This window comes from Macaca fascicularis, chromosome 2 (genome assembly GCF_037993035.2).
Source record: "Macaca fascicularis isolate 582-1 chromosome 2, T2T-MFA8v1.1".
Lineage (NCBI taxonomy): Eukaryota > Metazoa > Chordata > Mammalia > Primates > Cercopithecidae > Macaca > Macaca fascicularis.
The window spans coordinates 34,502,771-34,530,577 of NC_088376.1; the positions used below are offsets into that span (position 1 = coordinate 34,502,771).

At 40.7% G+C, this 27,807-nt stretch overlaps 1 protein-coding gene across 9 annotated transcripts in view; it reads right to left on the reverse strand.

Annotated features, from left to right (window-relative positions):
- Positions 1 to 665: 665 nt before the first annotated feature.
- CPNE4 (copine 4) overlaps positions 666 to 27,807 on the reverse strand; it is a 509,383-nt gene continuing 482,241 nt past the window's right edge. For 6 of the 9 annotated variants that reach the window (XM_005545766.5, XM_065539903.2, XM_015445080.4 and 3 more), the window contains 4 exons: positions 25,939 to 25,990; positions 23,461 to 23,594; positions 9,624 to 9,860; positions 1,825 to 2,434 (listed from right to left, as the gene is read on the reverse strand). In XM_005545766.5, the coding sequence (XP_005545823.1) occupies positions 2,300 to 2,434; positions 9,624 to 9,860; positions 23,461 to 23,594; positions 25,939 to 25,990 (558 nt within the window). In that variant the 3' untranslated portion in view covers positions 1,825 to 2,299. Of the gene's footprint in view, positions 2,435 to 9,623; positions 9,861 to 23,460; positions 23,595 to 25,938; positions 25,991 to 27,807 lie in introns of all 9 variants that reach the window. The other 3 variants (XM_045386989.2, XM_074031048.1, XM_074031049.1) reach the window with 1 other exon arrangement.

Consider the following 27,807-nt stretch of genomic DNA (forward strand, 5'->3'; position numbering starts at 1 on the left):
AGACTTCAGAACTGCGAGAAGTAAATTTCTGTTGTTTAAGCTACCTAGTTTGTGGTATTTTGTTATAGCAACTTGAACTAAGACACTCTTCAATAATTCATAGATATTATTTTTATTGTTCTTTTGAGAAGAACTTGAGTCTGACTGTGAAAAGGAAAGTAAACTGCCTTAAGGTTCTGCCAGGACAACTGCACTCTATTCTCTCCGCCCCATCACACAGACTACAGGAATCCCGACATAAGTGTAGAGATCCCAACAGATCTTTGTGAATGACAGGGTGCATCATTTAATTGATAGACACAAACACTTAATCTACCTGTTAAATCTACAGTGGATTAAAGATTGATCATAAGGAATATTAACAAGTCTATTCATTCATTTACTTATGTTATTAATCATCTCTGTATTTATTAAATGTCTGTTGAGTGTTTACTATGTTCCAGGTACATAGACATGAAAGTTCATGTCTTGGTTTGGGGTTAGAAATAATCACCAGATATTTCCATAATATTGTATCTAAATATTTTAATTCCTTGTTTATTAGAAGCAGTGATCCATGTTTCCATTGTACTATGAAAGAGCTACTTCTAATCTGAGGCCACATTGCGTACATGAAATAAATTACTGTTAGGAAATTGCCTTGAAAAGAGAAACAAGACCACAACTTTTAGAAGAATTCTGTAAGTACCCAATTTATTAATAAAACAATATAGCTTAAATAGTTACGAGTTTTTCCGTCATACAATTTTACCATCCTTCCCAAAATGTTGTGCATTTGGTTGACATGTATTTGCAAGATTAGGATCTATAATTGTAACTCTGGAAATCATACAAGGCATTTTATTTGCTTGTTAATACTGCTCTTGCCTTCAAACAAACAACAAATTTTGCCTTGTGATTTACTTCTTCATCTCTCTGACCAAAGATAAACTCCACTTTGTGCCTTTTATGCTTGCAAAAACACTTGCCTGTTTCTCTGCAAGAAGATTATACAAGTTAAACATTCATCCTTTTGGTTCCAGACTGGCCAGCTTATATTGAAACAAAACACCTCCTCCCCAAACAATCATTCCAGGCATTTCTGCTTATAGAGTTTGCTCTCAGAAGTGATAGAAAGGAGGCAAGAATTTCCCACACTAAGCTCAAGAGTCAACTTAGTGGACCAGATATTGGGAGCTGTGCTGCATGGCCATGTGCCATGCGTAAGTTTCTGTTGTTGTGGTTCCAGTGAAGACTGTTTGAGGTCACTTCTAGGGATTGACACCATCCATGCAGTGGTGTGTGATGCCACTTTTAAGAGGGCAGGGACTGGCCAGGAGGAGCACTTTCTAGTCTTGTCTAAGGGAGAGGTGTGAGTATAAAGCAGCCAGACTGATTTGAGGTGTGCAGCTTCTGGCCTCGGTCTCATTACTTTCTACTGTTGCCCCTGAGACAGGCAGGACTTTTATGCTACTGTCAGGAAGAGGTGCCATTCTCAAGCAGACTAGAAGCTGCCCTGTATTTGATGGTCTCCATCATGACATCCTTAAGTCTAGAGTCTCACTCCTCTTGGTATAGTCCAGGGACTGCATTAGCATCACCTGGAACCTTGTTAAAGATGCAGAATCTTGGGTCCCACACAGACCTATGTATCACAATCTGAATTTTAATAAGACTTGCAGGTGATTTGTGTACACAGTAAAAAGTATGAGAGGTGCTGGGCTAGATGACCCAGACCTACCTCAAAAAGACCCACCTCAAAAAGAAGAAGTGAATAAACCTCTTCTGTAGTAGAGAACCATTCTCAGCAGGGAGGAATTAGAGATAACAACTGCAAAAACCGTGTGGGTTTTTCTCTTTTTATTTTAAACATGCAAAATACAGTCCATGCATCTGCCATTTTAAAAAGTCTCTCATCCTATAGCAGATAAAACCAAGTATATTTTGGCTATCAACGTTCAATAAATGTTTCAAAATGCTTTAGAGTGTAAAGATAAGAAATTTAGCAAAATTTCAACAAACCTGTATAAAAAACGGATACAGATACCATTTTATTTCAAGGCGACATGCTGTAATGTAAATAGTAAGTTATTATTATCTGTATTTCTTTGTAAAAAGTTAACGATACAAGGGTTTAACAGATCCAGGCCTCAGGGCTACACATGCAAAAAAAATTGTCAAATAGTTAAAAATCACCAAAACGTGCTATTTTTAAATGTGTATGTGTTGTTTTTTTTAAAGTACAGGAGTAGTAGAAGTATTAAATATGAAATATTAGCAGGAGTAGTATTTCAGAACTCTGTAAAACTGTGTGGGGAGTTCATGGTGCTAGTGTTCTGGAAGATTCGTACATTTCTGATGAACATTTTGGTTTAATTCCTTTGCCATTGTAATAGTCCACAACTTGGTTTGGGACTTCAGCCAACACGCTCTTTGCCAGGGCAGCTGGAGATGCCTGCAGGGAAGAAGAAATCATCATGACATTGGCTTCTGGTCAAAGGAACCAGACTCAACCTAAAAGATTTGAGTCCTGCTCTGGGCAGCTAAGTTTTATTCACTTTCATTCATACATGATTTGTCAAGGGTCTACTTCAAGCAAGAGTTGTCAGATTGTTGGAAAATGGGCCTTTAATTTCATTGTTATATATTTTTATGCCTGTCTCAAACTATAAAACTATTTACATCTGAAGATGAGTAAAAGTTGGATGGGAGAATGAATTGTTCTGCAGTTTTATTTCTAATTTTCACTCAATTTTAGACACCGATTTATGTTCCAGGTGCCACACTAGGGTTTAAGGGTCTACGGTTCTTGTCTCAGGAAGGCTGTAATCACATGAGGGGAGCTAGGCATGGCCAATATTAACCCCACTATGAAGTAGAATATGATACATGCTATAGAGCAGCAGTGTCACGTCACATGGGAGCTTATTAGCAATGTAGACTCTCAGACCCAACTCAGAGCTACTAGTGATTCATATGCATATTGAAATTTGAGAAGCACTTCTCTAGAGAATCACAAACAGTGAGGCCAGGGCATAAAAAACATAGAGACCAACTTTTCTTCTAAGAGGAGGCGGCTTTTAAGTTGAGCATATTTTAATACATAGCGACGGGGTAGGGGAATGGCATTTGACCATCCTAGGGACAGTGAGTCACCTGATGGAGCTGAAGGAAGTGTGCATGGCAGGTGGGGGATGAGGGGGTTTAGGGGTAGATGTAGGATTGATTGGGCATTTGGTTGGAAAATTGGCTTGAGACCAGGTGATGGAGAGTCTGGAATGCCACACTAATTCATTTAGCCTTTATTCTATCAGCCTTATGGATCTACTGCATGATTTGGGGGCAGGGGCACAGAAGGACCATGTGATTTATGGTGATGATTCTGCAGCAGAGAAAAGTTGAGGCTGATATCATACATGGACTCTGGAGTCATTCATGCAGACCTGGGCTTTACTCCTGGCTCTGGCGTTTAGTACTAACTGTACAACCCCTGGACAAGCAACTTCAATGGCCTGAGCCTCATTATTAGCTATTATTGAAGAGATTAAAAACTTGAGGCAGACTTAACAAGTGTTTGAGATTCCAAAAGAAAGAGGGCTGGACTGAATACCATGTGACCTGGTTTTCAGTTCTTTCTTTTCTATGTGGCTTGCCACTTGGCCATTTAACTTTACTAAGCCCCGCTGTTCTTAGAGGCAAAAGAGAAAAGAAAAGAATTCACTCTATCTCAGAGAGTCTCAAAATAAGAGACATGTATCTTTTAAGCAATCTGAAAACACTGTAAAGAGTTTTTCTAAAGTGATCTTTCACATTTTGAAGATATCATAGCATGATGGACATTTGTGATCTACAGACGTCCCTTTATTTTATAAATAACCGCTCAGGGTTGTGTGTTATACCATGGTCCATGTGTATAGTGGGGCAGATACAAAAGTCATTTATACCCTTTTCTCCCTGACTGTTTCTCATTCGAAGGTTGGAAAGTCAAATCCTTGATTGTCCGGCTTCCTTTACATCTAGGGATGACAATATGACCCAATTCCGTCCTTTGAGATAGAAGTGAAAATTTCCTAGGGGAGGTTTTTTGGAAAGCTTTTCTCTCCTGGTTAAAAGTTAAAAGACTTTTTCTTTGTGAAAAATCTTTAACAATACAAGAATTTAACAGATTCTGGACTCAGGGCTACACATGCAAAAAAAAATTGTCAGATAGTTAAAAATTACCAAAATGTCCTATTTTTAAAGGTGTATGTATTTTTTTTAAGTACAGGAGTAGTAAAAGTATTAAATATTAAATATTGGCAGGAGTAGCATTTTGGAACTCTGTAAAAGTGTGTGGAGGTCATAGTGCTAGTGTTCTGGAAGACTTGTACATTTTTTTTTTTTTTTGAGATGGCATTTCACTCTGTCACCCAGGCTGGAGTGCAGTGGCGCGATCTCGGCTCACTGTAACCTCTGCCTCCCGGGTTCAAGCAATTCTCCTGTTTCAGCCTCCAGAGTAGTTGAGATTACAGGCGCCTGCCACCACGCCCAGCTAATTTTATATTTTTAGTAGACATGGGGTGTCACCATACTGGCCAGGCTGGTCTCGAACTCCTGACCTCAGGTGATCCACCTGCCTCAGCCTCTCAAAGTCCTGAGATTACAGGCGTGAGCCACCGCGCCCGGCCTTGAAGACTTGTACATTTCTGATGAACATTTTGGTTTAATCCCTTTGCCATTGTAATAGTCCAGGACTTAGTTTGGGACTTCAGCCAACATGCTCTAGACACAGTTGGCCCTATGTCCCTTTCCTCTTCCTTTCTATCTTGAAATAGAATGTGATTACTGGAGCTGTAGCAACCATTTTATCATTATGTAGGAAGAGCAAAGGGAATCACAAAGTGCTGGCTCTGACACTATTGAATCACTGATCCAGCAGCAATGAGCCCCTCACTTCTAGCTATACGAGAAAAAATATGTTCTATTTGTATAATCCAGGGTTTCTCAATCTTGACACTATTGACATTTGGGGCTGAATAATTCTTTGTGTGGGGGACTGTCTGGTGCATTGTAGGAAGTTTAGCAGCATCCTTAGCCTCTACTCACTAGATATGAACAGAAGCCCTGTATTTGTTACCATCAAAAATGTCAGATATTCCAAAATGTTTCCTGGGGCATAATGTTACCCTTGGTCAAGAACCATTTATGTAATCCTTGTAAGACGGATTTACTGTTGCTTGCAGCAAAAAATATTCCTAAACCAGTCTGTCAAGTAGCTCTTCCTCTGATGATGGTAATATTCTGTATCTGTGCTGTCCAATATGGGAGTTCTTAGTCTCATGCAACTATTGAGTCCTTGAAATAAGGCAAGTCTGACTGAGGAACTGAGTTTGAAATTTTATTTTCTTTTAATGAATTTAAATATAAATAGCTACATGTGGTTAGTGGCTACCATATTGGACAGCATTGTTCCCAAAGGATTCCCCCATCCTCTTGCATATCTGTGCTGGCAAGCAAATAAGGCTTTGAGGACATGTATTGGGTGGGAAAGGGTCAAGAATATGAATGAAACTGGTAATAACTGTAATAAAAGCTTTATTTATTAACCACCTACATGGACCAGGCACTGTCTTAAGCTTTATATAGACAACACCTTATCTTTGCAATGCATGTATCATTTACCTCATTTTATAGATGAAAGTCTGTGGCATGGAGAGGTTAAATAACTTGCCCAGAGTCACATAGCTTAAAGCGTATGATAATTTGAGTGTGTCTCCTAAATTAATGTGCTGGAAACTTAATTGTCAATGCAACAGGGTTGGGAAGTGGGGCCTCATAAGAGGTCAGTATCATGGGAGCAGGTTAGTTATCATGAGAGTGGGTTGTTATAAAAGAGAGTCTGCCCCTTGTGCTTTCCTTCTCTCTGTCTTACATGTTTGCTTGTGCCTTCCGTAGCTCTGCCATGAGATGACCCTTGGAGTTGCTGGTGCTATGCTCTTGGACTTCCCAGACTCCAAAACCATGAGCCAAATAAACTTCAGTTCTTTATAAATTATCCAGTCTGTGATATTCTGTTATACGAGCAGGAAAAAAGACCATAACATAACTTGTGCCCTGTAAACTCTAAAGCTCTGAGTTATCATGCAGAGCAGAAAAAGACAGGCAATTCATGGGCTAACGGCTTACATAAAATGATTTAAGCTGCTACCTTCCCTTTTATTTATGGCTTATTGAATTCAAAGTAGATTAGTTTGGGTAATGAAATGGCTTTCAAAATCTAATTTGAAATCCATGAAGATAAGATGGGTGAGTATGCTCCTGGTGTTCTTCCTTGGTCATTCACAGAGCAGCCAGAGACTTTGTGTAGCACAGAGACTATGAGTAGCACCCTACTTCCTTGCTCTACCCCTAGCATTCCTCTTGTTGCCAATGTCGCTGAAATTCCCTGCTCTCCAAGGCTGTCTTTCCTCAAATACTTAACTTAAGCTGTAAGCCTTTTCCCATGGCTACTCCTGTCTGCTTTGAGGTCCTGTAGCAACATTTTAATTCTTCTCAACCACCCACAGGTTGCTTAGCATGTGATTTTTCTGCTGGTACCTTTCTTCCAGTCATGCAATTCTCCAGTAAATGTCTTGAGGTCTGGATCCATGGTTGTATCATTTCATTGTGGTCCTAGTGACTAGCATGTGCCTTGCACAGAACAAGCATTCTGTAAGTGTTTTGGGGAAGAGGAGGAGGCCTGAGGGTAGAGGTTAGAACCTTTCATAGCTCAGTGACATTGTGTTAGCACACAAGTGTGTTGGGGGGGGGGGAGGTGAGGAGGTGGGGGATGCAGAGGGGAGAAAGGGTGATTTGGGGAAGTTAATGAATCTCCTAGACAGTGAACTCTTTGATCCTGCTTCACTATGCAAAGCTATCACTGGTATTCAGTGATGTGGCTACCTATTTTGTCTGGCTGAAAAGAATACAGCATTAAAATCAGGAAAAACACCCTTTCCTCCATCTTAGACACCTTGGGAGAAACTAGCTTCATTAATTAACATAATTGCAACAAATTTGGCCTGCTCTACCTCATCCCTCTGTAAAGAATACTACTTCTTTTTAACTCTACTCCTTGCTGTCCATAGGCAGACAACTTGAGGGCTTAGTGCATCTCTTTCATTAATGAGTACCTTTATTTGAAAATCTCTTCCTAGGGAAACTTGAGGATGGGATATAATAACACAATTACCCCTCATCCACATGCATAGCCCTGGGAGCTTGTGGGAAGATTGCTGCTGCTGTTACTGGGAAACTCTCTCTGTACTCAACTCTGTAGCCAGGGATTGATTTTCTGCTCCTTCAGTGATTTTAATTACACTGCAGCCCTCCTTAAAAGTAGAGTAGTAATTGTGTGGCTGTACAGTTATGAACAGTACCTCATCATCCAAGGAGCCTTGGGATGTGCAGTTACTTCCCTGTGAAGTCTGGGCAGCTCATGAAATGTAGGGTTCAGCTGAGGCAGCTAAGCTGGTGATTTATCTGAATTCTCATTTTAAAGCCTGTCCAAAGAAGGTGGCAGAACAAACAGCAATTTCTGAAGAGCATATGCTAAAGGCTCTCACACTAGGACTGGTACCAGGATTACAGTCAAGTATGCATGGGGGTGGGAGGATGGGTGGATCATTGTTTTGATGATCCATTTAGCTTTCCACCTCTCATCTGTAATTTCCTTACACAGTGTAGGTGAGATTCCAGTATGAACCCAAATTGGGAGTCAGATGTGTCTGGATATATCTGATAAACTCACTATGAAGAATGTCAGGGATTTGTTTGAATGAGTTTTTGACTGGAGGAGAAAGGCTTTACCAAATAAGCTTGAAGTGGAGGGGATGGCATCCTGCCTGACCCAAATAACTGATTTGAGCCCTATGAAGGGAGGGACTGCCATGGAAGTTAATGAAGATGCTTTCCAGCAGGGATCTTTGACACATCTCACTGCATTAATGGCTCAGGTGACAGAGGGGACTCTGTAGCATGGAAAGGAGAGGACGCTCTTATTTTCCAAGGAGACCGCAGATAAGCTTCAGGGTACTGAAGATTCTGAAGATTCTCTGTTGCCAGGGCAGCTCAAGTTTAGTCACCAGCCCTGGGGAGTGGTATAGTTGGCATCTGCAGCAGTGCAGAGGGCAAGGCCTCAGTAGAAAGCAGCAGCTGGGCATATGCTCTGCTCTTGGGTGGCTTTCGCAAGAAGCACAAAACAAAAAAACATGAAGGCTATCCAGGAATGCCCAAGTTACCCCCACAGATGCCAAGATACAACTAGGATACTCTAGAGGGGTCTTCAGGACTACCATTAGCCCCAAGGGAGCTTTTATGAATTCAAGATGTCCTTCTGGGTGATTATAGCTCAATAGGTGCAGGGATTTGTGGAAATTTAAAAAATGCTCCTTCCTCCATGGACACAATATATCAAAACCTGAGAATGTGGAAAAATTGTTACTGAGCAATTTTTCAATGTCATACTAGAGCACTGTCTAATGGTTTTCCCTCAAGACCCTTGGGGAATGCAATGCTGCTTGACTGACTTACTATTTCTTATTGGTAAGAGCCCAAGACTATAAAGTTAGGTATTAATTTGTAGAAAACTGATAGCATGCAAGTGATTTCTGTCCCACAGAGAAGGTAATTCAAAGATTACTTTTTTTTTTTTTTTTTTTTTTTTTTACCCTCTTGGCCATTAATCAGTTTTCAATCTACCTTAGCAAACTTATTCAGCATTTTTTTCCCCACTGACTTTAACTGTCTTATTTTATTTATTTATTTATTTATTTATTTAGAGACCAAGTCTCACTCTCATCACCCAGACAGGAGTGCAATAACGCCACCTCGGCTCACAGCAACTTTCACCTCCCAGGTTCAAGTGATTCTCCTGCCTCAGCCTCCCGAGTAGCTGGGATTACAGGTGCCCACCAGCATGCCCAGCTAATTTTTGTATTTTTAGTAGAGACAGAGTTTTACCATGTTGGCCAGGCTGGTCTCGAACTCTTGAGTTCAGGCGATCTACCCACCTTGGCCTCCCAAAGTGCTGGGATTACAGGGGTGAGCCACTGAGCCCAGCCTTATATACTGTTTTGAATTAATTTTATCATCTTGTTTTGAAGGAGTTAAGTAAATCTTTGATGCTGCTTACTATATTTTTATAGGGGATTTAGGTTTCTATCATTTTGGAAATATACTTCTGCCAGGGCACATGCCTTGACAAGCAAAACATAGGCTGCATTTCAGTTTCTCCTTGGTACTTTGGGCAGGCACCTTTGGGCAGGGAACAAGCTGCCTAACTGTAGGCAGTCCTAGATGCACTAGAGATCCTAAATTATACGAATTATAGGGCAAGAATCAGTGAAATTTTGCCTACAATAGTTAGCATGACTCCTGATCTATAACTCAATTTATAATTTTTTTCTCCAAAGAGTCATGCTCTACATATCCTTGTTGTGGGAGGTGACGTGGCCCAGGAAGGGATAGCTAAACCAGGTCGTCTCCCACAGCAAGGGTATGTAGAGCATAGCTGGTGTTGCTTCAAGAATGGTGGACCACTATAAACACTGGTGGACAAATGTGGGAGGTGAGCATGCTTTGGTTCTGCTCTTCCATGGGAAGTGCCCCAGTGTGTATATGCATACGTGTTTGAAGTTCCTGAAGGGCACGAACTGGACGATGTCTCGAAGAACAGGCTCTCCCTTAGGTGACCTCAGAATCCCATCGTCACCATCCAGCATCTGCATGTCACTGAAGTCAGCATTCCCTACTCCCACGATGATGACTGACATGGGAAGGTGGGAGGCATGAACAATGGCCTCCCGGGTGTCGGCCATGTCTGTGATGACACCGTCTGTCAGGATCAGCAGGATGAAGTATTGCTGCAATCAGATGCCCGATGATGACAGGGGGTGAAGAGGTGAGGGAGACAAGGACAATACAATACCAGTTAGACACCCAGGTGGACTCACTGCACATTGACCAAAGCAACAGTGATGACAGACATTTTTTGAGTGTCTATGCTGATAGTCCTAAAGGCTTAGAGTTCTGATGCATGGAGCTTAAAGGTAGGCATGGCAATTTTAGCTTAATTATAATAACTACCTTACTGACAGTTACAAAGAAAGAGCAACAGACCAAGAGTTAGGAAGACTGGCTTCAAAGCCTCATTCTGTGAGACCCTAGGATGATCCCTTAATTCCTCTGTGTCTGAGCTTCTTCATTTCTCAAATAATTTATATGATCTTCTTTGCTTGAAGATATTTAAAAATCTAAAGCTATGACATCCAATACAATGCTGACTAGGCCTATGAGACTACTCAGCCCTTGAAATGTGGCTAGAGCAAGCGATGAACTGAATTTTATATTTTATTTAATTGTAATGAATTTAAATTTAAAGTTAAAATTGGATAACCAATTCAGTTATTAGAAACATTTTAAGTATGTGTGGAACAACTTCAGTACATCAATTAACTTTTTCAACTATCTATAAATCTAAACAAAGATAAAGTATTTATGATGATAACTTAGTATCCAAATTGGCATGCTGTAAGTATAAAATACATGTGGATTTTGAAGACTTAGCACACAAAATAGAAAGCAAATTATTTCATTAATAATTTTTTATATGGAATACATGCTAAAATGACAATATGTTGGCTATGTTGGGTTAAATAAAATATATAATTAAAATGGATTTCTCTGTTTCTTTTTACTTTTTAAAATACAGTTACTGAGGAATTTAAAATTGTGTACATAACTTGTGTTATATTTCCACTGGATGGCACTAGTCTAAAGTCCTGCTATGAGAGGGTCAGGGTTGCAGTCTCTCCCTCTGAAGGCCATGTGCCACAAAGGTGGCAGCTCTTCTCTAGGCACACTTGCAGCAGGTTGCAGTGCTCCCATGACTTCCTGCTTTAAATCCTGACTTCTGGCCTGCAGCCCGCCTGGCCCCTTTCCATCTGGGAAGCTGGAAGATGACTCAGCTAAGATGGGAATTGGAGGAAAGGTGCTGTACTCAGCAGCACAGAGAAGCCTTGGGAAGTGCTTTGGGGGCTGGAGAAGGATGACCCATTGGAGGTCATCACTGTTTTTAGTCAACATGAGAGGCACCATGATGGCCTTTACTGGTAAGAGGAAAGAGAAGCAGATTAGTCAGATACAGCTCAGGCTAAACAGAAAATAACTTTCAATATAATCCTGCAAGATGCCCAACATTTATACGGAGTAAGTGTGAAATTAAGCCATTCCACATTGCCATACTTCAAAGGAGAAAGATTGGATAGAAGAGTGATATTTTGAAAACATCTGGTTTTGAGAATAATGTACTTAAGGTTGCAAATAGTTTGGTAGTGCTGAAGATTTTCATTTTCTTTTTCTGTGAGCCTGAAAAAAGTGTAAATGAAAAATGTGAGCTAGAGATAGGTGAACTTCACACTATGATGAAGATAGCCACATGTTCTGAATGCTTTTCATACAGCCTAATGTAAAGGCTAATTCTGTTCCATGTCCATTAACTAACCACTCACCCCTAGTCCTAGCTGAATTCCCAGTTCCCAGGAATTTCCAATCTGAAATCCTGGTTTTCAGATTCATTCAAGTTGTATATTTCCATCTATGTCTATATTTTCTGAGTTGCATATATTCACAAGGAAGTTGGCTTGAGAGTTTAGAGAAGAATTTCAGTAGGATGAAGTGATGGAGGAGGTAGGGAGGTGCAGAGAGAAGTGGCAGAAAGAGGCAATATTGGTGGTTTGGGGATGGAGGGAAGGAGTATAGAATATACCAGAATCATAAGTCACCCACTCTAGAGTGCACCCGGAAGACCAGGGCAGATGGCACACCCAAAAGGAGACTACTTCTGACTCATGAGCAGGTGGGCCCTTGAGTGAATCACACTTCTGTGTCTCCTTCCTTTATCCTCTGCCTTCCCCTAACTCCTGTCTGATCTGATCTTAGAGTTCAGGGGATGAATCTTCCCTACCTGATAAATACCTTAAGAAATAAAACAACCTGGGGCAGGCACGCCCAAGATGGCCGAATAGGAACAGCTCCAGCCTCTAGCTCCCAGCGTGAGTGACACAGAAGACAGGTGATTTCTGCATTTTCAACAGAGGTACTGGGTTCATCTCACTGGGGAGTGCTGGACAATTGGTGCTGGTCAGCTGGCGTAGTCCGACCAGTGAGAGCTGAAGCACGGGGAGGCATCGCCTCCTCTGGGAAGCGCAAGGGGGAAGGAAATCCCTTTTCCTAGCCAAGGGAAACTGAGACATACAACACCTGGAAAATCGGGTAACTCCCACCCTAATACTGTGCTTTACCAAGGGTCTTAGAAAACGGCACACCAGGAGATTATATCCCACACCTGGCCCGGAGGGTGCCACGCCCATGGAGCCTCCCTCATTGCTAGCACAGCAGTCTGAGATCTAACTGCAAGGCGGCAGTGAGGCTGGGGGAGGGGCACCCGCCATTGCTGAGGCTTAAGTGGGTAAACAAAGCCACCGGGAAGCTCAAATTGGGTGGAGCTCACCACAGTTCAAGAAGGCCAGCCTGCCTCTGTAGACTCCTCCTCTGGGGACAGGGCATAGCTCAACAAAAAGCAGCAGAAACCTCAGCAGATGTAAATGCCCCTGTCTGATAGCTTTGAAGACAGCAGTGGATCTCCCAGCACAGAGATTGAGATCTGAGAATGGACAGACTGCCTGCTCAAGTGGGTCCCTGACCCCTGAGTAGCCTAACTGGGAGACATCCCCCACTAGGTGCAGACTGACACCTCACACCTCACACGGCAGGGTACACCCCTGAGACGAAGCTTCCAGAGTGAGAATCAGACAGCAACACTCGCTGTTCAGCAATATTCTATCTTCTGCAGCCTCCGCTGCTGATACCCAGGCAAACAGGGTCTGGAGTGGACCTCAAGCAAACTCCAACAGACCTACAGCTAAGTGTCCTGACTGTTAGAAGGAAAACTAACAAACTGAAAGGACACCCACACCAAAACCCCATCAGTACATCACCATCATCAAAGACCAAAGGAAGATAAAACCACAAAGATGGGGAAAAAGCTGTGCAGAAAAGCTGGAAATTCAAACGATCAGAGTGCATCTACCCCTCCAAAGGAACGCAGCTCATCGCCAGCAACGGAACAAAGCTGGATGGAGAATGACTTTGATGAGTTGAGAGAAGAAGGCTTCAGTTGATCAAACTTCTCAGAGCTAAAGGAGGAACGAGGAACTACGTAATCAGCGCAAAGAAACTAAAAACCTTGGAAAAAGAATGGCTGAATGGATAACTAGAAAAATCAATACAGAGAAGACCTTAAAAGAACTGATAGAGATGAAAACCATAACATGAGAAATACGTGACAAATGCACAAGCTTCAGTAACTGACTCGATCAACTGGAAGAAAGAGTATCAGCAATTGAAGATCAAATGAATGAAATGAAGCGAGAAGAGAAGTGTGGAGAAAAAAGAGTAAAAAGAAATGAACAAAGCCTCCAAGAAGTATGGGATTATGTGAAAAGACCAAATCTACGTCTGATTGGTGTGCCTGAAAGTGACGGGGAAAATGGAACCAAGTTGGAAAACACTCTTCAGGATATTATCCAGGAGAATGTCCCCAACCTAGTAAGGCAGGCCAACATTCAAATTCAGGAAATACAGAGAACACCACAAAGATACTCCTTGAGAAGAGCAACTCCAAGACACATAATTGTCAGATTAACCAAAGTTGAAATGAAGGAAAAAATGATAAGCACAGCCAGAGAGAAAGGTCGGCTTACCCACAAAGGGAAGCCCATCAGACTAACAGCAGATATCTCGGCAGAAACTCTCCAAGCCAGAAGAGAGTGGGGGCCAATATTCAAAAGTCTTAAAGAAAAGAATTTTCAACCCAGAATTTCATATCCAGCCAAACTAAGTTTCATAAGTGAAGGAGAAATAAAATACTTTACAGACAAGCAAATGCTTAGAGATTTTGTCACCACCAGGCCTGCCCTACAAGAGATCATGAAGGAAGTACTAAACATGGAAAGGAACAACAGGTACCAGCCATTGCAAAAACATTTCAAAATATAAAGTCCATCGATGCTAGGAAGAAACTGCATCAACTAGCGAGCAAAATAACCAGCTAATATAATGACAGGATCAAGTTCACATATAACAATATTAACCTTAAATGTAAATGGACTAAATGCTCCAATTAAAAGACACAGACTGGCAAATTGGATAAAGAGTCAAGACCCATCAGTTTGCTGTATTCAGGAGACCCATCTCACATGCAGAGACACACATAGGCTCAAAATGAAGGGATGGAGGAAGATCCACCAAGCAAATGGAAAACAAAAAAAGCAGGGGTTGCAATACTAGTCTCTGATAAAACAGACTTTAAACCATCAAAGATCAAAAGAGACAAAGAAGGCCATTACATAATGGTAAAGCGATCAATTCATCAGGAAGAGCTAACTATCCTAAATACATATGCACCCAATACAGGAGCCACCAGATTCATAAAGCAAGTCCTGAGAGACTTACAAAGAGACTTAGACTCCCATACAATAATAATGGGAGACTTCAACACCCCACTGTCAACATTAGACAGATCAACGAGACAGAAAGTTAACAAGGATATCCAGGAATTGAACTCAACTCTGTACCAAGTAGACCTAATAGACATCTACAGAACTCTCCACCCCAAATTAATAGAATATACATTATTCTCAGCACCACATCACACTTATTCCAAAATTGACCACAGAGTTGGAAGTAAAGCACTCCTCAGCAAATGTAAAAGAACAGAAATTATAACAAACTGTCTCTCAGACCACAGTGCAATTAAACTAGAACTCAGGACTAATAAACTCAATCAAAACTGCTCAACTACATGGAAACTGAACAACCTGCTCCTGAATGACTACTGGGTACATAACGAAATGAAGGCAGAAATAAAGATGTTCTTTGAAACCACTGAGAACAAAGACACAACATACCAGAATCTAGGACACATTTAAAGCAGTGTGTAGAGGGAAATTTATAGTACTAAATGGCCACAAGAGAAAGCAGGAAAGATCTAAAATTGACACCCTAACATCACAATTAAAAGTACTAGAGAAGCAAGAGCAAACACATTCAAACGCTAGCAGAAGGCAAGAAATAACTAAGATCAGAGAAGAACTGAAGGAGATAGAGACACAAAAAACCCTTCAAAAAATCAATGAATCCAGGAGTTGGTTTTTTGAAAAGATCAACAAAATTGATAGACTGCTAGCAAGACTAATAAAGAAGAAAAGAGAGAAGAACCAAATAGATGCAATGAAAAATGATAAAGGGGATATCACCACTGACCCCACAGAAATACAAACTATCATCAGAGAATATTATAAATACCTCTATGCAAATAAACTAGAAAACCTAGAAGAAATGCATAATTTCCTGGACACTTACACTCTCCCAAGACTAAACCAGGAAGAAGTTGAATCCTTGAATAGACCAATAGCAGGCTCTGAAATTGAGGCAATAATTAATAGCCTACCAACCAAAAAAAGTCCAGGACCACAGCCGAATTCTACCGGAGGTACAAGGAGGAGTTGGTACCATTGCTTCTGAAACTATTCCAATCAATAGAAAAAGAGGGAATCCTCCCTAACTCATTTTACGAGGCCAACATCATCCTGACACCAAAGTCTGACAGAGATACAACCAAAAAAGAGAATTTTAGACGAATATCCCTGATGAACATTGATGCAAAAATCCTCAACAAAATACTGGCAAACCAAATCCAGCAGCACATCAAAAAGCTGATCCACCATGATCAAGTGGGCTTCATCCTTGGGATGCAAGGCTGGTTCAACATACACAAATCAGTAAACGTAATTCAGCGTATAAACAGAACCAAAGACAAAAACCACATGATTATCTCAATAGATGCAGAAAAGGCCTTTGACAAAATTCAACAGCCCTTCATGCTAAAAACGCTCAATAAATTCGGTATTGATGGAACGTATCTCAAAATAATAAGAGCTATTTATGACAAACCCACAGCCAATATCATACTGAATGGGCAAAAACTGGAAGCATTCCCTTTGAAAACTGGCACAAGACAGGGATGCCCTCTCTCACCACTCCTGTTCAACATAGTATTGGAAGTTCTGGCTAGGGCAATCAGGCAAGAGAAAGAAATCAAGGGTATTCAGTTAGGAAAAGAAGAAGTCAAATTGTCCCTGTTTGTAGATGACATGATTATATATTTAGAAAACCCCATTGTCTCAGCCCAAAATCTCCTTAAGCTGATAAGCAACTTCAGCAAAGTCTCAGGATACAAAATCGATGTACAAAAATCACAAGCATTCTTATACATCAGTAACAGACAAACAGAGAGCCAAATCATGAATGAACTCCCATTCACAATAGCTTCAAAGAGAATAAAACACCGAGGAATCCAACCTACAAGGGATGTAAAGGACCTCTTCAAGGAGAACTACAAACCACTGCTCAGTGAAATAAAAGAGGACACAAACAAATGGAAGAACATACCATGCTCATGGATAGGAAGAATCAATATTGTGAAAACGGCCATACTGCCCAAGGTAATTTATAGATTCAATGCCAACCCCATTAAGCTACCAATGACTTTCTTCACAGAATTGGAAAAAACTGCTTTAAAGTTCATGTGGAACCAAAAAAGACCCCACATTGCCAAGACAAACCTGAGCCAAAAGAACAAAGCTGGAGGCATCACGCTACCTGACTTCAAACTATACTACAAGGCTACAGTAACCAAAACAGCATGGTACTGGTACTAAAACAGAGATATAGATCAATGGAACAGAACAGAGTCCTCAGAAATAATACCACACATCTACAGCCATCTGATCTTTGACAAACCTGACAAAAACAAGAAATTGGGGAAAGGATTCCCTATTTAATAAGTAGTGCTGGGAAAATTGGGTAGCCATAAGTAGAAAGCTGAAACTGGATCCTTTCCTTACTCCTTATACGAAAATTAATTCAAGATGGACTAGAGACTTAAATGCTAGACCTAAAACCATAAAATCCCTAGAAGAAAACCTGGGGCATACCATTCAGGACATAGGCATGGGTAAGGACTTCATGTCTAAAACACCAAAAGCAACGGCATCAAAAGCCAAAATCAACAAATGGGAACTAATTAAACTAAAGAGCTTCTGCACAGCAAAAGAAACTACCATCAGAGTGAACAGGCAACCTACAGAATGGGAGAAAATTTTTGCAATCTACTCATCTGACAAAGGGCTAATATTCAGAACCTATAAAGAACTCAATCAAGTTTTACAAGAAAAAACCAAAGAACCCCATCAAAAAGTGGGCAAAGGATATGAAGAGATATTTCTCAAAAGAAGACATTCATACAGCCAACAAACACATGAAAAAATGCTCATCATCACTCACCATCAGAGAAAAGCAAATCAAAACCACAATGAGATACCATCTCACACCAGTTAGAATGGCGATCATTAAAATAATCAGGAAACAACAGGTGCTGGAGAGGATGTGGAGAAATAGGAACACTTTTACACTGTTGCTGGGACTGTAAACTAGTTCAACCATTATGGAAAACAGTGTGGCGATTCCTCAAGGATCTAGAACCAGAAATACCATTTGACCCAGCCATCCCATTACTGGGGATATACCCAAAGGATTTTAAGTCATGCTGCTATAAAGACACATGCACACATATGTTTATTGTGGCACTATTCACAATAGTAAAGACTTGGAATCAACCCAAATGTCCATCAGTGACAGACTGGATTAAGAAAATGTGGCACATATACACCATGGAATACTATGCAGCCATAAAAAAGCATGAGTTTGTGTCCTTTGTAGGGACATGGATGCAGCTGGAAACCATCATTCTCAGCAAACTATTGCAAGAACTGAAAACTAGACACCACATGTTCTCACTCATGGGTGGGAATTGAACAATGAGATCACTTGGACACAGGAAGGGGAGCATCACACACCGGGTCCTATTGTGGGGAGGGGGTAGGGGGGTGAGATAGCGTTAGGAGATATACCTAATGTAAATGATGAGTTAATGGGTGCAGCACACCAACATGGCACATGTATATATATGTAACAAAGCTGCACATTGTGCACGTGTACCCTAGAACTTAAAGTATTAAAAAAAAAATAAAAGAAATAAAACAACCTGATAGTCATACTACCACATTGAAAAACTTTAGAGTCATAATGCAGAGGTCAGGAAACTATTTTCCGTCAAGGGACATTAATAAGTATTTTAGGCTTTGTAGACCATAATGGTCTCTGTCACAACTACCTAACACTGCCACTGTAGTGTGAAAACAGCCGTAGACAATATTTAAGATGAATGGGAGAGGCTGTGTTCCAATAATATTTTATTTACGGACACTGATTTTTAATGTCACAAAATTTTCATATGTCACAAAATATAAATACTATTCTACTTTTGATTTTTTCAACAATTAAAAAATCTAAAAACCATTCTCAGCTTGCAAGCCATTGAAAAACAGTTTAGGTTAGTTATAGTTTATTGACTGCTGATCTAAACTAGTGGTTCTTAACCTGTCTCTGTGGACTACTGCAAGATTTCAGGCAGTCTGTAAACTTGAGGTAAATTACATTTTTATTTTCACGGATTTCTAATAAAATTTATCATTTTTTCACTATAAGTATAATGAACAAATCAAATTAATATTAGTTTTACTTGTGGCTCAGTTATTAATTAAAAAACAGATATTTTCCTGTTATATTACAGTACCTACATATATTTCAATGTATCATTTATGTTTAACACAACTTAGAAATTACAGAATTATTGGACTAACTGCTGGTTCTCATAATTTAATATATAAATAAAGAAGCATTTTATTACTATATTTATGATGTCTCCATCTTCCTTTTAAAAAATATTTTGCTCACCGCATTTTAATATAATTGGTTTACTTTATAATATGGGTCTTAGGTTACACATTTAAAAACACTTCTGGCTGGGCGCGGTGGCTCACACCTGTAATCCCAGCACTTTGGGAGGCCGAGGTGGGCGGATCACGAGGTCAGGAGATCGAGACCATCTTGGCCAACATGGTGAAACCCAGTCTCTACTAAAAATACAAAAATTAGCTGGGCGTGGTGGCGCACGCCTGTACGCCCAGCTACTCAGGAGGCTGAGGCAGGAGAATTGCTTGAACTAGGGAGTTGGAGCTTGCAGTGAGCCGAGATCCTGCCACTGCACTCCAGCCTGACAACAGAGCAAGACTTCATCTCAAAAAACAAAACAAAACAACACACACACACACACACACACCACAAAAAACCACTTCTGAGAAGGGCTCTATGAACTTTACCAGCTGCTAAAGGGGTTTGTGGAACAAAAAGTTTAAGAACTGCTGGCCTGCAGAGATTGTCAGGATTCTGGAATCTGATCCTGCCAGGTTTAATCTAGCTGAAGGCACCAGGCTGTAGACTGCAGGATCAAAACCTGATGGAAATTTCTGATAAAGCAAATAATAACAGTTCCTTCTAAAGTCACACTGGGAAAATGCTCATGGATGAAATATTACAGTCTTTGCATCTACTTGAGGTCCTGTTTAGATAAAGAGGGGCATTTTTTTTTTACCTAGAAGAGTTCCACAAAATCAAGGGGAAAATCCTATAGCAACAGACTCCCTGGCACAGCTTGCCGAAGATGTTCAAGTTTATGACCCTAAGAGATAACAAGGGACTCTGGACCACAGACTTTTCAAAGAACAGGAGAAACCTCTGGGGAAAAGCATATGTTCTTGATCTATAGGGGTAATTTATATGGGGATATGTGAGTTGGATGCTTCTTACATTTGGTCCCATTTAATGACCTGTCCTTTCATTGCAGACCCAGCTATCCCTGAGGAAGTGAGTGATGGCCAAAAACTCATGCTGTTCTATATCAGCCTGAAATCCAGACCTACATTAGTTCGGTTCTCATTTTAGCCATATGAGTCCTGGTACCCCAGAGGGGATGAGATCATCCAATTTTTAACCTGGGCCCCGGGGAGCCCTTAGGGATGCCTTGGATGCTCTTGAGGATAAAGGAGTTAAAGAGAATGGATAAGTTTCTGACACTACTCCTTAGACCAAATTTGGTAAGAATAGTGTATTTTTTAAAGTCTATTTTATATGTTAGGTTTCTAAGCAAGTTATCATTTGAAGAATTGGTTCTGGTGCTGAAAAAAGAGGTTAAAAAATAAAATAAAATACTGGTCACATCCAAACCTTATTCCTAAATCTTGCATCTATGAAGGTTCAAATTTGCTCCAAGACTTCTGTGGTAGGAAAGAGATGCATTAGGGGAAGCCTTGCAGGGTCCATGCACTGGTGGAGATGTTGGTCTATAATCCTGAGAAGTGTTGGTGGTTGACCAGGTGCAACAGCTCACACCTGTAACCTCAGAACATTGGGAGGCTAAAGAAGGAGGATTGTTTGAGCCCAGGAGTTTGAGACCAGCCTGGGCAACATAGCAAAACGCCATCTCTACAAAAAATACAAAAATTAGCTGGGCGTGGTGGCACATGCCTTTAGTCCCAGCTATTTGGGAGGCTGGGGCCAGAGGGTTGCTTGAGCCCAGAAGGTTCAAAGCTGGAGTGAGCCATGATTGTGCCACTGCACTTCAGCTTGGGTGACAGAGCAAAACCCTGTCTCAAAAAAAAAAAAAAAATTAATAGTGTTCGTGGTTTCTGAAAAGAAGAGGAAAGATGAGCAGAGAGCAGTCAGGATTTTCTTAGCTTTCACTCCTGGAAAAGACTTGGCTTGGATTAAATCCTCAGCATCTCTGCTGGACAAGATCTCAGCTTACAGAATGTCTCTGCCCAGCATAAAGGCTAATATAACCACAGTTGTACATATTCACTATTCTAAAGTAATTATTTGAAGTAACACACTCTTAGCTCCCCAGGGTCTCCAGTCCTTTTCATAGTCAAATCACTGGTTAGTGACTTCAAGAACATGATGTAGTGAACAGAGGAGATGAGAGAACATGCAGCACAGATCAGGCCCATTTGTTTCTTATGGTTAGCTATGGGTCACCTGATGGATGTTGGGTAGGAGATTGGAACTGTGGTCAACTATGTAAATAAAAGGACATGGAAAAATTATGAGTCTAAAACAAAATTTTGCTTCAAACTATTCCTATTCCCTTGTAGGAACTGCTCATGTCACTCAATGACCCAAGCCCGGAGTAGCTGAAGATGATAATGAGATGTAGGGAAGGGCCAGTGGACTGAACCAAAGGCATGCAGTGACTGTTGCTCTCTCTAGGGACCTTGGGAATTCAGATCTTTTCAAGTAGGAGAGACTTCAAATTACAATGAAAACCGGAACACTATATTTTCTGGCATATAAGATGTGCAATATTTAAGATACACACCAATTTTACAAAAGAAAATGTAAAGTGCTTTTCATCATATACATATGAAAAATAGAGTGGTTTTATATGCATTCTTTAAATAAGTATATATTAAGCATGTACTGTGTGCAGGCATTGTTTTGTGTACTAGGGATACTAGTGAACAAGTCTTATTGTAGAGCTTCCATATGAAAGTAGAGAGACATAAAATAGACAAGTTAGTAGATGCACCTAAAGTGTTTCAGATGGTGATGAGTACTAAGAAGAAAAGTAAAGCTGAGACACGGTGTGGGTGGGTGGGTTGGCTAGTTTAGATAAGGTAACCAGGGGGAACTTTCAGAGGGGTTGGGAGTTGAGCAGAGATGTTAACACAGTCAGAGAATGGATCATATGGAGGTTTGGGTGAGAGAAATCCTGGCAGGGGAACAGTAAGTGAAAAGGTCTGTTGGTGGGAATATATTTGGTGTGTTTGTGGAACAGCAAGAAGGTCAGTGTGGCTGAAATTTAGGGAGCAAAAGAGATAGTGATAAGAATTAAGATCAGAGAGGTAGGCAGAGATTAGATCCTATAGTGTCTTCTAAGCCACATCAGGGAATTTAGATTTTCCTCCAAGTATCATGAAAAGTATTAGAGAATTTAGAACAAAGGAATGATGTAATACTAATTTTATTTATTTATTTATTTATATATATATATATATATATTTTTTTTTTTGAGATGGAGTCTCTGTCGCCCAGGCTGGAGTGCGCGAACACCAGCTCACTGCAAGCTCCGCCTCCCGGGTTCACGCCAGTCTCCTGAATCAGCCTCCCGAGTAACTGGAACTACAGGCACCCTCCACAACCCCTGGCTAATTTTCATATTTTTAGTAGAGACGGAGTTTCACCATGTTAGCCAGGATGGTCTTGATCTGACCTCGTGATCCGCCCACCTCAGCCTCCCAAAGTGCTGGGATTACAGGCGTGAGCCATTGCACCTGGCCAATACTAATTATATTTTTAAAGGATCAATCTGGTTTCTGCATGGAGCGTAGATTATAAGTGGGAAAAAGTTAAGGACAGTAGCTAAAGGGTAAAGCGGAGTCAAGGGGGAGATTTTAACTTAATGCAGGAGATATTATTGAATGAGCACTTGTTAATGAGAATAAGTCTTCAGTACAATGGGAAGTAGAAAGGAAAACAATAGATGATAGGAGAAGAGTGAGAATATAACCGCAGAGTCAAAGTTCCTGGATAATTCAGAGGAGATGTGCTCAAGTACACAAAAGAAGATGTTGACGTGAGTTAGGAGCATGGTCCTCCAACCATTCTAACACAAAGGAAGGCTGAGAACATGCAGACAGTGCAAGAAGGTTAAATGAATTGATGTAAGATGATAAAGGAGTAGTATTTTTTAAAATAAAAACTCAGTACCCAGGATAAAATTAGAGAGCAAACTTCAGACATTGGTAATATTCTACTAAATCTGGAAAAAAATCATAAAGCTAAAAAGACATGTATCAATGTTATTATTAAAATAAATACATAAGGTATTATGGTAATATATTTACTTCTAAAATATTAGGGGCAAAACTGAAACTGTATTCTTGGTTTGCATTTTTCTTAAGAAAACCAATAGAATGTGAAACCAATTTTTGCTGTGATGTTTAGCGCCGCACCGCTTTACCACCAGGAGGCAAAATCATCCATTGTTTTACTTCTGTGGTGCTTTGCTTCCATCTGTAGTATGGGTACCTTGAAAAGCAAGCTGATTTTTAAACTTTTCTTTTTTCTTTTCAAGGGCAGGAGGTGGATATGACATACTTTAGTGAATGTAGTGGCTTCCACTGTTGAGTCTCTCCTACGTTCAGACAATGTGGTAGACATTTGACATGTGTCATCTCCTAGCCTCACAACCCAGCAAAGATGGGGTGGATTATCCCCATGTTTCAGATGTCAAGACTGAGGATAGGAGGAGGTTAAGTCACTTGTCCAAATTCACACAGGTAGAAATGTTGGAATTTATTTTCAGAGTGAGATGGATCTTATGGCCAATATCCAGGTAAGGAAGAGTAAGCTCCCCTTAAAAGGCAAATACCCCCTCCTTACCGATGCCTCCTTGGTGTTAGTTTCCTCTGACGCTGACTTGGCAACCTTCTGGATGATGGGGGCAATGTTGGTGGGACCGTAAAGTTGGAGCTTAGGAAGACAGCTCTGATAGGCTTCCACAACTCCTTGAATTCCTGAGGTGAAATTGGCAAAGATCAACAGTTCCAGAGTCACTCCAACTATATTTATAGCCAAACACATGCAAAAGTGAAGCATTAAATTTCCCAAATAGTCCTTATCAACATCACATTTATGTTCTTAAGATAAAAAGGAATACCATATTGCTAGTGTTGCTTCCTCTTTCCCCACTGAAATCATTCTCCTCTTTGAAAACTGAAGTCAAAAGCAACCATTTTCACAAAATTTCCCTTATTATCCTACTTTATACATAAGATTTCATTCACTCCTCATAGCATAATGAAATAGATGCTATACCCATTTTATAGGTGAACAAACATAGGCTTAGAGATGTTCAATGATCTGCCATGGGTCACATAGCAAGCGTGTTCAAGACTCAGGATTTAAACCTGGGTCTGCCTGGCTCTAAGGACTGTGTTCTCAGCCACTAGCAAGCCAGCTTCAATGCTGCACTTGTTTCCACACAGTCTTGTTGACTCTAGTAGATACTACCTGTGCCCTCTATAAGAGTCAGGAGTTCCCATGACCATCTCTCCATATATTATACTCTTTGTGGGCAGGAATCATGATTTACTTATTTTTTGTATTTCCCCAAAGAGCTTAAGGCAGTAATAAGCAAATGTAATGCTCACCAAGTGTGTGATGAATGAGCCAAGTGGCTGATATACTCATCTTCTGGGTGCTGAGTACAGATAAGTGATGGTTATCATCACGGACAACCCTTCATTTAAAGGGGGGCTTCCATCCTGAGGCCATATGAGCCCAGGAAATAGAAAAGGATGGGACTCTGCCAGGAGAGGCAGTCCTATCTATGCAGCTTCTCCTAGCACTTGATACATCTTGACTGCACATTTCATGTTATCATTCTGATCCCACAGCAATAATCTCGTTACAAATGATTTTTATTCAAATGGCTCCTCTTGTTGTCTGTGCCTGTGTGTCACTTGCCTTTCCCTATTTCTGCTCATCCTTCTATCTCTTTCTATTCTGAAACAGCACATTGGTCCTGTTATCCACACAATCCCCTCCTGAGATTGCTCTCCATAACCACCACGCACTGCCAAATAGCTCTTGAGTATTTCAGATGAGCAAGTTCTGTTCTATTCTGCCCTACATACATGCTCCCAACCTCATTGACAATCCCGCACCCACTTGGCCCTGCCCCAAAGCCTATCACTCTAAAGACAGATGCCAAGTCATTTGGCAGTCTGGTTCTGAAATTAAGCGATGCTGAATAGAAGCTCCTTATCTTTTTTTTGGTTCTTGAGTTTTTGCCTAAGATAAGCAAGTTTGATTTCCTCTTGAAAAGTATCAGGCAGATGAATTCTAAGAGTATAAAACAGGTGAATACCAGGGTTTATATTTCATTCTGCTGTGGGGGAAACCACTCTTATGGTTTCATAATGGGGGTGGTTGGGGATGAGGAAAGTCTAAACCACAGAAAACTGAGGGTGAAGAATACATTAGTGGAAAAAATGGCAGAATGGAGATTGGGTCTTGGAGGTTACTATGTTCAGACTCAATGGTATTGATAACATATTCTTGGCCATTAACTGCTAGATGCCTTACACACTCTACTGGATCTGAATTAATCCTGATTTAGCCTCCTTCCTCCTTGACAAGAAGCAAGAGAGAGATATGGACATTTCTAGTGCAAAAATGTCTTATGATCTTCGTAGCAACATATGTACTTGGCTCTGTTACTTAGAAAACAGAAAAAAATCATTCTAGAACAAAATTTATTATAATTATCATCATGGTTTCAGTATCATTATTTTGTGAAATCATGTTGGAGAATTCTGGCTGGAAACAATGGAACATGAACCAGAACCTTTGAGCAGACTTTCTCTGGCACAAAGCCATGATGCCGCTTGTTCAAACTCACTGAGGCCATGTCCTTGACCGATATGCCGAAAGTGGGAAATTATTTCCATGTTTCCCCGTCTCCTTATATTGGAACAGAGATGAAGTTGTAAAAAAAAAAAAAAAAAAAAAAACACTTGGAAAACAGAAAGAGAGACACTGTATCACTGCCTACCAGGTGAAGTTTCCTTTATTATTATTATTATTTTGGCCGGAGGAATCCCAGACTGGGATCAACATTATTACTGTAAACTCAAGACCTCTTCTGCATCTGTCTTTTCCAGTTCTTCTTTTCCTGCTCTGTTATCATGGCTTTCTCTTGCCTGTGGAGTAGCATGGTTTATGTGGATACAGAAAGCCTGCTTCTCTGCTATGGACAATCGTAACTAATATGCTACACCAGCGGAGAGAAACTAAAATGGGAAAGGTGCTAAGGGAAGGACTGTGACTCTGGTTTTCTTTCACATTGTGCTTTACCTGCACATTCCGGATTGTCTTCATTAAAGTTGATTGCAAAGTCATGAGAGACCTAGACACCAATTAAAATGTAAGAAACAGGAAGAAAGGAGAATTACAACTTTAATCCAGTAAGAAGGCACTGGGGTTTAGAGTTTGCAAACAAATGCCCATTACATTCATTATGTGTTGAGCAGCAGGAACCATTTCAAGCCTTTATACAATCAGTCTGAGATGGAGGGTGAATTCTAAGCTCCCTGTGGAGTTGAGGTGACAGGAAGATTTTCTAGACTCAGATAAATGCTGTCAGGAGGGGAGAATAAGACTTATAACAAATCCAAGAAAAGATTTCAGAAAGATAACTTCAAATAGCTGCTAGATAGAACTGGCCACAGACTGGAGGCTTAGATTTGGCTGAGCTCCATTTGGACCCAGTGATTAAAACAAAAACAAAAACAAAAACAAAAACAAAAAAAACTCAATAACCCAAGCTGTCTGCTCAGGATGGTGATGGTTATAAAGGCTTCAGCTAAGCAGCTGACACTTAAGAATCATTAACGTGATATGTAGAACTACAGGGCAGGAGGATTTTCACATACCTACAGGTAAAACAGACTGCACTCTACTTTTGGAAACATAATAAAGTAATATACTTTGTAATCTTTCAACACAAATTCCTCTACCTGGCAGAACCTATGCACAAGGTCAAATAACATATTGTTTACTTTTTTCTTTCTGAAAACCTGATAAAACAAGATGGATGTTCTGGCGTCTGGACATTTTTATTGAATCATTTGGTATTTTATGGATAATTTCATTTCAAAGGATATTTCCAAGCTCTGACTCTTTTGGGTATCTATAAAATAGGTCACTTAAGATACCTCCTTTCTTAGTGGGAGGTGATTGGTGACGCTCTCGGCGCTTATCTCGTATTCCCTTGCTCTCAGCACTTCCGGGCAAGCCAGTTGACTTCCAGTCATCTTATTTGCTTTGTTTACCTTAAGTTTTTTCCGGGCCTCCAGGGCCTGTCTTGCTTGCCCAAGTGACAGGCTAAAAGTGACCCTTGGGAGTAAACAGTAATTAACAGGAGATGATGTATACACACCCCAGCTCCCTTATCCCCTGGGGTCCATGTGAGCTGTACATTGCCTCCTGGGGTTCTTCAGCAGAGTTAAGAACCAGTTGCCAACAGCGGTAACTGACCTGATGATATACTCTACACTGACTTCCACTTCTCAACCTCTACTGTGGTTTCCTCCGCCTTTCAAATAAACTACTTGCATCCAAATCCTTTTCTCAAGATCTGTTTCTGAGAAAGTGGAAACTAAGACACAGGTGCTTGTGTTTCCGTTTCAATACATACTCTGAGATTTTGTCCTAAGAAGTAAATTGTGGCAACCTTGTAAACTCTCCGGGGGGCACCTGAGCTACTCAAATCATCAGTGCTTGTCTGAGGAATGGCAGAAATTAGGCATGGAAAAGGGGTATTGAAATATATTTGGGGACCAGAAATGGGGAAATGTGAGAGATGCCCATGGAAACAGGAAGAATCAGGGGATTTTGCTGACAGGAAGGATGGAGTTAGGGGATCAAGTGAACAAGAGGACTTCAGAAAAGAGCAAGAAGGATTAGTTACTCCAGGAAGGGAACCAGAAAGACGTCATTTGTGAGAAAAAGGTATGGTGCATAGCTCTGTCCTCAGCCCTGTTGGGCCATCCTGAGGCTGGGAGAACACCTGGTGGGGATGTGGTGAAACCTCAAGAATCCCTGGGTAGTTGGGCTGATGGCTATTGAGCTATTCAGCAGCTCTATGAAGAAAGTAGGCATTCACCTGCTTACATTCCAGGTTTGAAGGGGCCTATATCTCCTCAGCTCCAGCTTATTCTTGTA